This window comes from Lynx canadensis, chromosome B2 (assembly GCF_007474595.2).
Source record: "Lynx canadensis isolate LIC74 chromosome B2, mLynCan4.pri.v2, whole genome shotgun sequence".
Lineage (NCBI taxonomy): Eukaryota > Metazoa > Chordata > Mammalia > Carnivora > Felidae > Lynx > Lynx canadensis.
Genome location: NC_044307.1, coordinates 145,186,559 through 145,202,592, shown reverse-complemented (window position 1 = coordinate 145,202,592; position 16,034 = coordinate 145,186,559). Strand labels below are relative to the sequence as shown.

General features: G+C 47.8%; 1 protein-coding gene across 1 annotated transcript in view; it reads right to left on the bottom strand.

Annotated features, from left to right (window-relative positions):
* The window catches only part of MAP3K4 (mitogen-activated protein kinase kinase kinase 4), a 111,705-nt gene that overhangs the window by 1,398 nt on the left and 94,273 nt on the right, over window positions 1-16,034 (bottom strand). Inside the window, exons 17-25 of the mRNA XM_032593352.1 lie at window positions 13,246-13,346; window positions 12,527-12,607; window positions 9,449-9,640; window positions 8,380-8,450; window positions 7,284-7,400; window positions 6,241-6,400; window positions 3,945-4,067; window positions 2,960-3,066; window positions 910-1,089 (exon numbers count right to left, since the gene is read on the bottom strand). Of these exons, the coding sequence (XP_032449243.1) occupies window positions 910-1,089; window positions 2,960-3,066; window positions 3,945-4,067; window positions 6,241-6,400; window positions 7,284-7,400; window positions 8,380-8,450; window positions 9,449-9,640; window positions 12,527-12,607; window positions 13,246-13,346 (1,132 nt within the window). The remainder of the gene's footprint in view (window positions 1-909; window positions 1,090-2,959; window positions 3,067-3,944; window positions 4,068-6,240; window positions 6,401-7,283; window positions 7,401-8,379; window positions 8,451-9,448; window positions 9,641-12,526; window positions 12,608-13,245; window positions 13,347-16,034) is intronic.

Genomic DNA, 16,034 nt, shown 5'->3' with positions numbered 1-16,034 from the left:
GTGGCGCCTGCTTACTTTTCCAGCCTTACCTTTTACCAGTTCCCACATCCTAGGATCCATCTACACACACAGTTCCTTGACTGTTTTACCCTCTTCACCCTGCCATACCCCTCCCTCCCTGCCTGACCCCTCCACACCCTCCCACACAGCTCAGGCATCTCATTCCAGAGCAAGCAATACCTGAGATTACCTAGCTGGATTAAACTGCTCTTCTCAGTGACCCCACAACAAAGCATGCGTACCATTATCACAGCTCTGCTCTGAACATACTGACTGCTCAGTCATTACTAACTCCGTCTCTACTCTCCCAGAATTTAGTCATTACTAACCCTGCCTCTACTCTCTCCTGGTAGAACTCAGTCATTACTAACCCCGTCTCTACTCTCCTAGATTTGAGTCATTACTAACCCTGTCTGTACTCTCCTAGAATGTAGTCATAGTCATTACTAACCCCATTCCTACTCTCCTAGAAGAACTCAGTCATTACTAACCCCGTCTCTACTCTCCTAGTAGAGTTGAGTCATTACTAACCCGGTCTCTACTCTCCTGGAATGTAGTCATTACTAACTCCATCTCTACCTCCTAGAATTCAGTCATTACTAACCCTGTACTCAAGCAGCCTACACACTCTCCAGAGTAGAAACAGGGTCGTTCGGCCAGTTCCATTAAAAATTCCACGCAACAGCCTCAAGTGTACTGCAAACACACCCGGATGGATCAAGCAGAGGACCTCAATGAACACTTATCCCCCCAAAATAACATACAAAACCCCTTGGCATAATACGTTGACCTCCTTTCCATTCCAGATATAGGGACTTTATATCTAAGTTCCCAAATTCCTTCAGTGCCAGACATAAGTAGAACTCAAACACTGAAACATGAAAAACACTGTTCAGCGATCTGCCCAACCTTGACGAAGGCGTGGTCGAGGAGCTGGCTGGCCGTCCACCTCATCCGGGGCTCACTTTCAAGGCAGTGAGAAAGGAAGTCCTTTCCTTCTGGGCTTAGTCTTTCAGGGATCGGTGGCTTGTGCCCCATGCCCACTTTATACATAATCTGGAAGTTGTGTTCATATTCATGCCAAGGCCTCTAAAAGAGGGAAAAAACAGGTTTTAATACTACATGGCCTTAAAAAAAAAATGAAACTTTCAAGTCTTTTCAGGCACCTCAATATTAATACATGTCAGAGGCCGGCGAACTTTTAGCTACAGAGCCAAACGGTAAATATTTTAGGCTTGCGGACCACGTGACCTCTACCACAACTCCTCAGTTCTCCCACTGTGGGGTGACAGCAGCCACGGAAGGTGTATAAATGAATGGGTGTGACTGCATGCCAATAAAACCTTATTTACAAAACCAGGTGGTCAGCGTAGGCTGCCGACCCCGTGTGGATGTTCTGTTAGCCCAGCATTACCTAGAAGCCACATCATACGATAAAAAATGTAACACATAAAATGATGTAAATATGTCAAGAAAACATATAAAACTCAACAGTTATCTTATAGGGAATTACTACACTACCTTATTGAATAGTGAACATGAAATTCTATTAGTGCGAAGCTCTGGTTATTTTATATATCATAAAACATAACAATAAAATGCTATTTCATTCAGAGGCCACAAGGTATAATACAGTTTCCTACTAATAACACGAGAGGTTTGTAACATCTTCTGCTTTACAAAAATGATGCTGCTGCACGTGCGCGCGCGCACACACACACACACACACACAATGGTACCTTTATACATTTGCCTCGTTTAGTATTTTCATCAAAAAATAAATTTTTTTAATAAACCTTTTAACTTTTTTTAGTGCTCATTTATCTTTGAAAGACAGTGAGAGAATATGTGAGGCGGGGGAGGCGCAGAGAGAGGAGGACAGAGGATCCAAAGTGGACTCGGCTCCGAGCTGTCAGCACAGAGCCCGACGCAGGGCTCAACTCACGTACTGTGAGATCGTGACCTGAGCCGAAGTCAGATGCTTAACCAACTGAGACACCCAGGCGCCCCCCAAAAGAGAAGTTTTTAGACTCTGCAGATACTCAGTCCTACAGAACAGCCTCATTGCCCTAAAAATCCTTGTGCTCCATCTATTCCCCCTTCCTTCCCTTTCCCACAGCCCTTGGCAACAACTGATCCTTCTACTGCCTCTACGGTTTTGCCTCTCCTGGAATGTCACGTGCTGGAATCACACTATACATATGTGGTGTTTTCAGATTAGCTTCTTTCATGTGGTCGCATGCTTTTCACGGTTCCACCAAGTCATCTTCTGACAGCTCATCTCTTTTCGTTGCTGCGTAATATTCCGTTGTCCGCATTTCCAGTTTGCTCATCCACTCACTTACTGAAAGACACCCTGGTTGCTGCTTCCAAGTCTGGCAAATTATGAATAAAGTTGCCCTCACATGCCAGTTGTCGAGTGGACCTAAGTTTCTGGCTTCCTGTTTCTTTCTGTAGCTCCTCGCTTCTCAGTGTTTTAACTTCAGCTTCATACTTTTTTTATTCCCTCGTAAGAGTGCTCAAAGTTATAAATCTTATAAATATCTGGTTCCTAGTCTGTCACTCGTCTTCACAGTACTGTATCTTTTGACAGGTCACATTTTTCATTTTTTTTTAAATGTTTATTTTTGAGAGAGAGACAGAGCACAAGTGGGGGAGGGGTAGAGGGAGAAGGAGACACAGAATCTGAAGCAGGCTCCAGGCTCTGAGCTGTCAGCACAGGGCCCGATGCAGGGCTCGAACCCATGAACCACGGGATCATGACCTCAGCCGAAGTCGGACACTTAACCGACTGAGCTACCCAGGTGCCCCGACAGGTCACATTTTTTAATCTTTAGTCATGATCTCTAGTTAGCAGATATGTCCGTGGTATTGATAATAAATGATACAAGCACACATCCAGTCTTGTCAGGGTACAGAGCCCCCCGGGGGTTTGCCCCCAGGTGTGCACCCCGCTTACCTTGCCAGTCACCATCTCTATGACGACGCACCCCAGACTCCAGATGTCAGCGGCACGCCCGTGGCCTTCTCCTTTTGCGCGAGTGATGACTTCTGGAGCCATGTATGCTTTAAAAATCACAGATACGGGGATAGGAATAGGTTATAAACACAGTAGCACACAGTAATCAAGCCAACCATGGAATTAATATTGTCTAATATTCCACATAAAAGAAACAACTAATTTGCCGGGGGCAGGCAGGCAGGGAGATCTTTCTCTGAGTTATGTAATAGGAAATATCAAAAGCAATAGACATCTCGAATCAGTTTTCTGAGTGAACATTTTAAGAGGCTGAATTACTATCTAAAAGGACGATTTTTGAATGGCAAATCTTCAGATAAACTGTATTCACATTAAAAATGTGAAACCTGCACTACAAAAGAGAATGAAAAGCTTTATGCCACTGAACAGTCGAAACAAATTAATTACCCTTTCTGCATGTCCCTCTTAAAGGGGACAAAAGAGTGGACCGTGGTGAGGAGCAGGCCAGGTGTGGGCGTGGCTGTGTGGGTAGCACGTCCCCGTGTGTGAAGACATTCACTTACTCCTGGGTGTGCCTACCCACTCCTTTTCCTTTAGAAGGGCCGATAATGCTCCAAACTGCCTGTCTGCTTTAGACAGACATGAAACGGTCACAGGTGCTGGACAATCAAGAGGTTATGTTCGAAAAGAAAAAAACAAACCAGCCCATACCATCGTGTTTAATATACATACAGCTGAGTTTGGGCTGGAATCATTTAAACATCCCCCATGTGAACAACAAACGATAGTGTTCCGGGCAAGAGAAGGAGAACTTTCCTCCTGCCTCTCACTCTGGGGGAAAAGGTGTTTAGAAACCCTCCTCCCTGTTCCCGGGACGAGCTGACAATAGGGGTGATGGAAAGCCCAGACGGCAAGCGCACTGTAATGAGTCGCCTTCGCAAAGCCCGATCGGGCCAGTCCCTACCTGCGGTCCCCAGGGTGCTATTCACTTCGCCCGGCATGGTCTGTGCGTTGTTTTTAAGCTTTACGGAGCATCCAAAATCCCCGAGCTTGATGAGTCCAGACGAGGTGAGGAAGATGTTGGCCCCTAACCGGAAGAAGGGCACGCAGGTGCATTTAAGCTTGCATGGTAACCAGAACTCCCAGGGACTTGCTTCACAAACTGAATTACGCAAAGCTTCATAAAACTCCACTTACAAAGATAATCACAGAAAGACTCTTAAGCCTTGTGCACAAACGTTAATACAAAGCAATTTTAATATCCGTACAAACAGCTTTGACCGATAGGTTCTGAAGTGAAATACGCACACAAACTCCGACACTAAAAACCCAGAGACAAAAAGGAGCTGTGTATACGGCGCAAATGCTTGTGCTGTGGGTCCCCGAAAACAGTGGGCACGGACGGAAGGCCCGGCACACGCACCGCTGCCCTGTAGGCCGACCGAGGCCGCCCTGGGCGGACGTCACCCTCTCCCTGAAGAGAACGCTCTGCCGCCTGCTTCTGTGTCTACAAGCAACGTGCCTCGCGTACCCCAGCTGGAGTCCGGGCTTATGCTCCCGGCTCCGGGCAGCTCGAGGCTCCACGATCTCTCCGGCACCGTGCGTCCTGTGGCACCTTCCTCAAAAAGCACGACGGAGCCACTCGCGTTAGATAAGCAGCCACACAATGAGCTGACATCTAACAGGGAGTCCTCAGCGCCCCAGTGCTCCCAGGGTACGCTGTCCCCACAGCGGACTCGACAGCGCTAACTTCACGACTCTGGAGCTGGCCCACATGGGCACACTGGTGGTGCTGAATTATAACAAATGTCACAAGGACACAAGTGAATGGATTGATTCAAGGACCCTGGCTGTGCTGACGACAGGAAGGTACCATTTTGTGACAGGGGTCAGAGACAGAACAATTGCAAACAGGCAATGCCGTGGCCTGACAAAGAACCAATTAAGCAAGTGCTCAGAATGACCCCAGCAGCGGTGTCGGCAGACGGGCAGGTGGGGAGGCAACGAGACTGGAGGACGCTGGGGATTCAGGGCAAGCCACTGCAGAGAGGGTGGACAACTCTTACACCCAGACCAAACCAGGTTCTGGTGTAATCCATCCCCGCCCCGGGGTCCAGGGCCCGGCTGGAAGTCAGCCAATTCTAGAATGAACGTGTTTAGGCTGGCCTCAGGCTGTGTGACAGAGTGGAGTCCTTTACTCGAGGACCCATGGGAGACCAGTAATTCGTCACTTGAATTACCTCGAAGGCTCCCAAATACAAAGGCCAGGGGCAAACGCCAGAGAGACAGTTCTGAGACCAGCAGGACCATTCCCCTCACGCCAGAAAACAAAAGCGCTTCAAATCAATCAGCGTGACCAAGTCAGTCATTGGCAGAACTCTATACTGGAGGAGGTTGGCGTCAATAAACGCTCTCGCCCAGGACACGGCTTCCATTTCAGACTCACTGTCCCTTCACACATTCACAAGGTCCACATGGAAATACCAAAGAGTCCGGACACGGGGAAAAGAGCTCCAGCAGTGAACGTCTAGTAAATACACAAGCTTGGCTAAATCAGCCTATAAAAATAGCAAATTTCATTTTTTTTTTGAAAGTTTATTTATTTCGAAAGAAAAAGAGAGAGAGCACAGGCAGGGAAAGAGCAGGGAGAGAGGGAGAGTGCGAGAATCTCCAACAGGCTCCTTGCGGTCAGTGCAGAGGCTGATGTGGGGCTGGAAACCATCAACCCTGAGATCGTGACCCGAGCCAAAGTCAAGAGTCAGACATTTCACTGACTGAGCCCTGCGGGTGCCCCGCAAATTTTATTAGAAACCAGACTTCACTGAAAAGAGTGTGACCCGCAAAGAGCAGACTTATCGGCTCATGGGTGGAGACAAGTGTTCTACATGGCCTCTCGATACTGGGCTCTTTGTGGAAGCATATTGCCAGTAAGGGTACTTCTTTGTGGAGAAGTGACGTGTGGGAGTGGGAACGAGTGTCTTGGCAGCAGCCACGTTCTGGTGCTGGGCACCAAGGAGTCTGGTCTCCGGCAGCCAGGTGAGTATGGGGATCACCTTCGTTTTAATGTTTAGTTTGAGAGCAAGAGGGAGAGCAAGAGAGCAAGAGAGCGTGCGCAAGCGCCCGCATGTAGAAGAGGGCAGAAAGAGAGAATCCCAAGCGGGCTCCACGCGGAACCCACGAACCGTGAGATCATGACCTGAGCCGAAATCAAGAGGCAGACGCTGAACCGACTGAGCCCTCCAGGCGTCCCAGGGGGTTACCTTTAATGTCTCGGTGAACTATGCCGTGCTCGTGGAGGACGTTGATGGCAACGGTGATCTGCTTTGAATACAGCCTGATGACGTGCTCCTGAAGTCCCAGCCTCGACACCTCTTCTAATGTCCCCTCGTCACAGTACTCCATGAAGATGTACATTTCTTCCTGCAGGTGGAAGAAGATGCAGCCGCGTGTTCACACGTACGCTAAGTGAAGAATCTGGAAAACGTCACAGGTCACACCCCAAAGGAATCTTCTTTCTAACGGTAGGCTACACTTGTCCTCCTCGACACTGAATCTGTCTTGTAGCAGTCATTTCTCGCTCCTGCACACAGGTGTCTGCCTGCCTCCTCTGTCTGGAATTATACAGCTGGTTGGGACAAGAACGTCTTCTCCAAATCACAGGTGGTAAGTGTCCATAAACCTCTGAAACGAAGTCTGCTATATAATCTCAGACAGGGACCAACAGGGCTGTCCCTACGAATGTATTATTAAGTACTGAAACACATCCTTTTCAGACACGAATCTGTTTGGGAAAACATTAAAAATCACCGTTCAACTTCCCCCGGAAGTTCAGACTCCACCGGGACGCTCCAAGTTATCCTCTTTCCCTCCAAGTGTTTACTTCCAAACACAAGGGGGGAAACGAATTTGAGGCTGTAACGTTCTCATTTCACAATGGGCCCTTACACACGTGTAAAAGGAAAATCAGCGTTACTCGATAGCGCACACAACAGCGGTTCAGTGAAAACTGGGGGAAAAAGTAACGCGCTGTGTAAGGGGCACGTTGGAAGAATCTTCTGACTGGCAGGATGGGTTTCAGTGCTTTATAATGTCGGGTTAACGACTACAGTCTACAACTTACATTTTAGGAAGAACTCCTCTAGTTTCAGAGAGAAGGCAGAAATGATGTAACTCATGGAGATTTCCTGATAATTAGGCAAAGTTACTGTGCTCTGAAATGAGAAGACCTGTGATGTAGAACAGGACTCCACCTGCGCCCTTAACTGATTCCTCACACAAAACCGTGTGACCAAAGTTGGCTTACTCTATGCAGCTCCACACCAAAATACCGAACCAGATTGGGGTGTTTGATGCCCTCAAAGATTTTCAATTCGTCTGCAGTTTCCTTGATAGTTTTATGGTCGTTAGGTTGAAATCGAATCTGTGAAAAGAAAACCGTCCATTAGCGTCAGTCCTGCCACAAACCAGGACAAGACACCTTTCGAACACGGGGGCCGGGAGGCCGTCTCCTGACGTTTGTACCATCCAGACCCACGGGACTACGGTCAGTGGCTTTGTGACTCGATTTTGAGTCTTTCTTTCCTTTGTCGGGCCACGCGAATAAAATGCGCCTGCTTTACGATACTGATGAGCGAGCAACCTGCTCACGGGATCACACTCCGAAGTGCAGACCGAACTCACAAAACCACTAGACAGTCAGCAGGCGATCACAGCTGTCTAGGTTCTGGGAAGGCAGAGATGAGAGAGGATTCTGCCCTCAGGAAGCTTCCGGCCAAGTGACAGTGAGGTTGAAGAAGCAGGGCGGGGAAGAGCCACACGGGGAAGACACGAAATGCCCCGGGAGCTGCGAAAGGGAGGCCCGGGGGCTGCGCGGGGGGTGTTGCACCCACACGAACGGCCGCGGCAGCCCCACACTCGTCCTCCACGGGCTCCTCTGCCCTTCGGAGTCCCGAAGCGTCTCCTCACGAGCGACAACGGTATCCGTTTCCCTGACGGGCCTCCTCGGCTTTTCCCGGCTCCCCCCCCCATCCTAGCTGCAGCTGTTTCTGAAGCCGATCGCAGAGGTCTCCTCCCCTGACTCCCCGCCAAGACGCTACCGTTGTCACCGTGCTCTGGGTCTTCGGCTAACTCTGCCTGCCTCCCCGGTACGGCCCCGAGCATCCCTGCGTGGGGGCAGAACCACGTGTGCACCGGTCTTAGCAGCCTCACCGGGATCCGCACTGGAGTCGGACACCCCGTTACTCTGCCATCTCGGTGTATCTGCCCAGACGACGCAACACGGAGGCACCCGAGTTGGCTCTGTGCGCTAAGAAGGCCTCACAAACGAGCTGCTTTACCAAATCTCTGTCTCACAGAGAGGCTCCAAACAGAAGGGCCTCCGGGAAGGCCAGACCACTCACCTCCTTCATAGCCATCAATTCGCCAGTGTCGACACTGATGCAGGTGTAGACCTTCCCGTACTGCCCCTCCCCTGTGAACAGAACAAACACACTGCTCTCAGTCACCAAAGCTAGGTCATTTTAAGTCACTCAGATGTACAATAATCTTTTGAATTCTGGATCTATATTCAGACACCTACCTTACCTAGAGTCTACTATCGCAAGACCCAAAATGTTTCTGAATGTCCCCCAATAACCGAAAGCCATCTCTTCGCTGTGCCTTACCTGTAAATACCTATAAAGAGAAGTGACTTTGGCAAACCCCAGAAGAGGTACGAAGGTGCACACTCTGAGCCCTTACGACCCTTCAGGAGGTCAGGGTCAGGGTGGGGCACAGGGAGTAGCCAGGAGTGAGCCTGTGTGCAGGAGTGGATACTGCACCAACGTATCTTTGGGGACATTAAACTAAGGGCATATATGGCTAAGACTGGTAACAGTAATTGATAACATTTCTACAGCACTTCATTGTTTCCAGTGTTTCCTGCGCCTATGGATAGCTCTATGGAAACTTCAGGGTCCCGGAGGCTCCCAGAGTCCTACATTCCAACTGCGTCTGCCTCATCAGACCTAAACACTCCATACATAGATGCATTTAAAAGAGGGAAGGATCTGAAACATCATCAGGCTCCTTCCGTCACACAATCTCCCATGAGTTATTTCACCTGGAAATGAATTAATAGGCAATGTTTTAGGAAAGACTGTCTCTATTTGCATCCAGTCTCTCTTCGGTAATGTTCTTGAGGGAACACGATCGTAAGAATATCAACTGGAACAAATGGCTAACTGGCAACTTCTGGAGTTATCGAGCAAAACCAGTCGGTTTAATGAGCCACTTAAAATCCAAAATCTCCTCTCATATTGCTCTTACAACACATTTTACAGATATATGACATTTGCACAAACAAAAAACCAGAACCCTCTGCAAAAGACCTGCCACGTCTATGAGAGAAACGGCTTGAACCTAAAGACGTGCAATGATTGCCATTTCTAAGAGAGGCGACCTTTGTGTCACGTTCCTCAGTTTCCTTACCAATTTTGTTTCCTCTTTGCCACTTGAAGGTCACCTTCCTCAAGCCTACGTGCATAACATTATCATAAGATTTAGGGGTATCACAAACTTGACCAATGATATTCTTTCTCCTCATTTCTCGATACCTCTTTTCTTCGAACAATCGGACCGACTTCTGGATAGCCTCTATGGGTCCTTGTTTGGAAGCAGTGTCTGCAGAGAGAATCACAAACGCAGGAGTCCCCAGTCACTAGCGGTGAGTCAATGTCCGGCAAATAATCACAGAAACAGAGCACTGCACGTGACCACTGCCGCACGGCAAGGCACAAATGAGCAGGTGTGTCCAAGAGCTCCCGGCACCGTCCCCCCCGCCCCCCCCCTGCACAGGTACATACATAAAACACAGGCTAGTCAGGCACAGAGGGTGCCTTCCTCCCCCCAGGCTGTGGCTTAGCAACCTCCCACCTGCCTCCAGCCTCTCCTGTCTCCAATCCACTCTTGTTGGCCAGATCTAACTAGCATGTAAAGTTTGATCATGTTCCTTTCCTACTTAAATTTATTTCATGGTTCTCAACAACCTGTTTACCAAAAATCCAAGTCTTTCCCACAGGATTCGAGGCCGTGTGGAATTCGGACCCAGTTTACCTTTCCCAGTTCACTTTTACAAGTAGTCTCCTTCTATTCTCCTACCACAGGTCCCAGACAAGCCAAACTGAACACACTCCTAGAACACGGCAAGCCGTTCCCCACTCCCAAGCCTATGTTCCCACTTTCCTGCCTGCCCGAAATGCCTGTTTCCCGCCACGGTGCCTAGGGAATAACCTCACCCCTCACAGCTCCGCTGAAGTTCCACACCTTTCTAGCAAGCATCTCTGATGAGAAGGGAGGTCAGTCATCCCTTCTCTAGAAAAAGTCCAGAGCAAAGGCTCTGGAACCAGAATGCCTGGGATAAATAAAGCCCCAGCCTCGCCATATTCCACATGTCTGACAATGGGCAAGTTAACTGACGTCTTTATATATCCAATTCCTAATCTGTGAAATGGGAGTAAAATATCTTGAGTACAGAGCTATTGTGAGTATTTAATGAAATCACACACGTAAAGCGCTAAGCCTTGTGCCTGAGACACAGCAATACTCAGTAAGATTCAGCTACTATTGTTCCTATTCCTTATTTTTTCATCTGTCTCTACATCTCTAGTTCTCCAACTTATTTGATTATGAAGGACAGTGAGAAGTAACTTTTACACACACAGGTATCTAAACAACAGTTTCATAAAACAGTGAAACAGACTCCATCCTATTTTTAAAATTTTTTTTTGCATTGTATTTCTTTAGTAGCATTGGTTCTATATAATCTTGATTATCCATATTAATTGCAATTGTAATTGGAGTAATTTTATTTCCTACAGAGATAGAGAAAACTGGGAAAAGGATAATATCATGTTATATATAAGATAAACACGGCTCACAAGTACAAGCTGTATCTTTCTTGCCTTAAGAAATGTAAATAGGTATGTGTGACTATTAGGAGACATCCTGATTTTTTAAATGCTGACTTTCCGACCCTCCTAACCGATGTGTCACAACCCCCAATGTGAAAAGCACTGCTTCATTCCTGTACCCATTACAGCAGCCCTCATACCATATCCTAGCTATGTAAGAGCCTGAATTTCTGGCCAGCAAAGAGAGGACCAGGATGGCTCTGAGGTTAACGCCGAGAAGAGAAATTCCCAAAGGTGCATCATGTTCTAACTGTAGTTTCTCACTACAACCGTTTCTTTAAAACATGAATCGCTGTTTCCTCTACCTCAGTAAATGACACATCAAGTCTACCGGGCTCTGAACGAGACTTCACAGCTACGAGGCCATGGACTCCACGGTCAAATATTTCCGGGAAAGGGTTTTTTTTCTTTTTTTTTACAGTAAGAACTTCTCAAGATTTCTCCATCTCTGTGAATGTGAACTGTAAGTCTCCCAACAGTTCCCAAGTTCTCTTGACCACAAAGTATTTGTTTTGAAAATCGTCACAAAGACCCGGTAAGTGTGGGAACTAGTGATTATGTGAGAGCCAGTGGAGACACCCTCTTGCCTGTCTCCCAGGCTCAAGCCTGTGGATCTCCTGCTCCAAACCCTCCAAACGCACCGCACCTGCCCCAGGCCTGGCAAAGACTGCATCAGGGTCATTTCCTTTTTTTAAAATCCCACCTTAGCCTGATGTGTGACCATCTCCCCATTTCCTCCCCACTCCAGGCCAGCAGCTCGCTCCACACCGGTGTCTTCCTCACTCCTCCTTCCCACTCGCCAAACACACCAGCAGCTCAGGAGGCTGCAAGGGCTGCCCGCCGTCCCTGGGTAAGGCCTTCATCCGTCATTGAAGACCGGCCATGGTCTGACTTCCCCGAACACCTTCAAGATCATTTCCATTTCCAGCTACACTGCCCCATACAGCTGCTATATTCTTTAGACACTGGGCCTCCAGATGTGTTTTTTATTCTGTACTTTGTCCCCTGGCTTGATGCAAACCTGTTTTTTCTTTAAAAGCCAGCTCAAGCCTCACTCCTCCATGAATCCCCCCCGCCCCCGGCCCCAACTATTCTCGGCTTTGGTGGGCAACATACTTCCACGGGGCGCTGAGAGGTAAGAGTACTGGACTCGGAGGAGACAGCACTGTACGCACGGTGGTCCTAGCTCTGTCAGTTATCACGTTCACCAAACTATCTGGCTTCTCAGAAACTTTATCGCTTAGCATAAGATAGGAACAGTTACTCATTTCACAAATATCAATTATATTCCTGTCACCTACAAAGAATTATGCCAAGGGCCCACTCAAGGTGACACATAGAATTAACCATCACGTGTATGCTTAAAGAACACAAAGATGCATAGAACACGTTCTGGATCCAAAGGAGCTTATAATTTATTAGAAGAAATAGGAAATGTATACAAACATGCTACACACAAGAAAGTGATGTCACGGGTCTACAAGAAATCACTAAATATTAATGTAGAAGGTCTAGTAATTCAAAAGCTAACACATGTTTTAGCTGAGACTACTCACTCGATGCTTAAACGTTTTAAGTTCAACATTCTCTCTCTTACCCTTAGTCTGGCTGATAAGTGTCCGAAGTTCCCAACTTCTTCGAGCTGACCCACTTGAATCACCTTTTGGATATGCTGGTTCTGCAGGAAGTATGTTTTTCACACAAGTTAAGATTTACGACACAGACGCAGCTGATGTAATTGAGAGCAAGACTGAAGTGGTGAGTGGCAATGATTAGTTACCATCCACCCGTCCTTTCTGGTAATTTCTAGTTGAGGTGAGTATGAGAAGCTGTCTCTATAATCAGTTCTAGAAAAGTGTACCAAACGAAGAAGCTGCCCATGGTGTTACATGACTTTAACTACGTGAACTTTCCATAAGCAACAGACAACGGAATACTGAGCAGACATTAGATTGTTTAGGGACACCCCCCGCCCCCAACACCTCAAGAGGCCCTGCCTGGCAATAAAACCTCAGCATACCATTAACACACACAGTGTCAGTTTGTTTTTTTAAGCGGATGAGAGTGCTTGGCAATTAAAGTATCAGAGATCATGGTTTTTAAAAAGTCAACAAAAGTAGACTTAGAAAGTGCATCTATAAAAAGGCTAAAAAAGGCATCTATATTAAAAAGGCAGCATGCTGAGCATCAAATGTCTGAGAGTGCTGCCGCCTCTGTCTTACTCTTCACTTCTTTCTAAGGCATCAACAGTGGAAGCCGGTGAAGTGAGGCGGAGGATTCAGCCGGTCGGGGTCACAGCCAAGGCCTCACACTCACCATCGCGCTCCTCGGTGGGGCTCGAGTGGCGGCTCAAGGACCGAAACTGTAACTCCGCAGCTATGGAAGCCAGCCGGTCGTTCTCAGGGACGCTGGAACCCCTGTTTCGGTATTTTTAAAAATTCAGCTGTCAATTCAATGGAACTGCAAGTGAAAGCTCCGTGAGATTCTTCTAGAGCGGTGATTCTCAACTAGGGGTAATTTCTCCCGCTGGGGACACTGGCATCTAGCAAGTAGAGGATAATGCAAAGGACGGCCCCAGATAACGAATTATGCACCCGGAACAACAGCGCTGCTACTGAGAAACCCTTCCTGGAGCTGGGAAGTCAGTCGGATTTTTATCCTCCACTGCTGACACATGAGAACCTGACTGCGTTACACTGTTTTAAGTTAAAAACAGCAAAAATAAAACCAAAACAGTATTTATTGAAGTGCTATTGACTTGTGTAGAAAGCTCCATCATTTCAGCCCAGGATGGACAAAAATTATTAGTCAAACTGGCTAATATTTAAAATTATGATCATACTATATATTTATGGGCTTAATTCCATTTAAAATGTAAAATTATTACATGATTCAAAGATTTCAAACCTCCTAATAAGAAAATGGAAGGAAACACCTAGTGACTTTTTAAGCAGTAGCCAAGCAAAGGTGCAGGACAGCAGAAAGCTTAGCATGGAAAGAACAAGGTTAATTTGCTGCTTTTCCAGAATAAAGTGAAGTGTGTTTAGAAATCCAGAATGAATCCAAAAAGAGTAAAGCCCAGAATTAAATAAGGGCAGTGTTAAAACTGTAATTCAAATAATCCACACTAACTATGGCATTAGTTTATTAACAAGTTTAGTATTTTGTACACGAATGATATTATGAAGTATGGTAGCATTTATGCTCTTTTTCACGATATGCTGAATGGATTTAAGGCGACGTGGTCTACTGAACACGTGTTCACAAATGACGCTGTAGGCAATGCTTTTTTATTTCCCTAAACTCTCAAATCCAGTGTAACACTTGTAAGTCTGAAGAGTGGGGGGCATCCTCTGTGCCATGTAGCTCATCAGAGAGTCCTGACACCATCTCCTGGGAACAGCACTGATGCTGAAGTAAAGAAACACACGACTCCTAAACCAAGGACACGTCACTCAACACCCCTGTTCCTGACTTCCCAGACATGAAATCAGCCGATTCCACACCCTCAGAGATCTTTGCTAGGGCAAAAGGCAAAAAAATATCCTTAAATGAGGCAGCGTGCCGGTGAACGTCTCACTACCCGCTGTGGACTCCCAGTTTCAGCGGCGGGACGACCGGCTTGCTAAAGCCGTGAAAAATTAACCATCGGTCTCGCAGACCGCTAGGAGCCAGTTCCAACGAGAACAGCGCAGGAAAGTTTTATCAACAACGTCAGGTAACTGAAGCCCAGCCTGTTCCCTAAGTCAAACCAAGCCAAGTCAAAACACTTCCGGGATGCCCTGGGGCACAGTGACAACTCCCGGGGCAGGAACCCAGAACGTCTCTGAGACAGGGGGTGGTGGCTGCACGCTGTGAGGCTGGGGCGGTCCTGCGGCCCCGGAAGTTCCAGCCTCGCGAGACTTCCCCACGGCGCACTCGCCAACCGAGGGCTGTACACACCGCGGCTGCGCAGCAGCCGGCCACCCCGGGGTCCGCCCCGCAAGTTCCCGTCAGCCGAACTGGGCAGGCGCAGGTCCGGGACGCAGGAGGGCCTCGCTGCCCTCTGCCCACGGTCACACGTACGCCGCCAGAGAGTCGCGACAGCCTCATCCTCCGGAAACAGTGGCCTCGAGACGGCACACTGTGACGGCAGGGAAATCCCTGCGTGTCCAGAATCATCGGGAAGATGAAGAACACTTACGAGACGCTGCTCGTAATGTGCTGAAAAAGCCTAAGACAACGCACAGGAAGGCCAACCACACGTACTTGGCCTTCAGACTAGTAACATCCGCTCAGCGTACCACTGGCACTCACAGATGCCTTCGGCCAGACTTCATGACCCTCGAGAACTGGGGCGCTCCTCCCCCCTCCCCTCTGCAGTTCTGCAGGAATGTTGTGAGGACGCGGACGCGGCAGGCGTGGGAGCCAGCACCGCCGCCCTGGTGGAGTGTTCTGGAGTCTGCACTGGGGGGCAAGTCGCTTCCATTAATCCCGTGTGACACTTGTATAAGAAACATTGCTTCAAGAACAGTATCTGTAAAGGTCTGCCCTGCAACGCTCTAAACATAAATGAAGAAGGTGAAGGGGAGTCCGCTTACGTTAACTGTTAATTGTTTTAGTTGACAGCTTAAGCTGTAAAGTATGTGGAATTTTTTAGGTGATAGATGTTTATCACTACAAATTAGGGGCATCTGTTATTTTAATGAAGGAGAACAATGGAACTGCAGAAACTTTAGACTTCTATAAAGTACGTCTAAAAACAAGTTGGTGTGTCTTAGATTCTAAAACTGTACGTCATCTTTCTGCCAATGACCTACTCGTATCTCTTACGAGCACCGAGTTTCTTTACAGTTTTGTCTATTTTGATTGGATTACCCTCAACCCCTGGAGTTTGACTCTATCGCCATGTGTGTCCGAAGACGAGCACAGAGACAGTGTGTCCCCTCTGCCAGACAGGGGTGTAATGAAGAGTGACTGAATGGCTTTTCTCCACTAAGTGTAGGAGACTTGGCTGAAATCCTCTGTCAGAACGACTAGAACGGGTGCAGAGACTTCATGCAGGAGACCTCCGTTTTCCGGAGCTTGCCAGCTGTCTGACAGCTCTCTCCAGAAAGGACACTTTT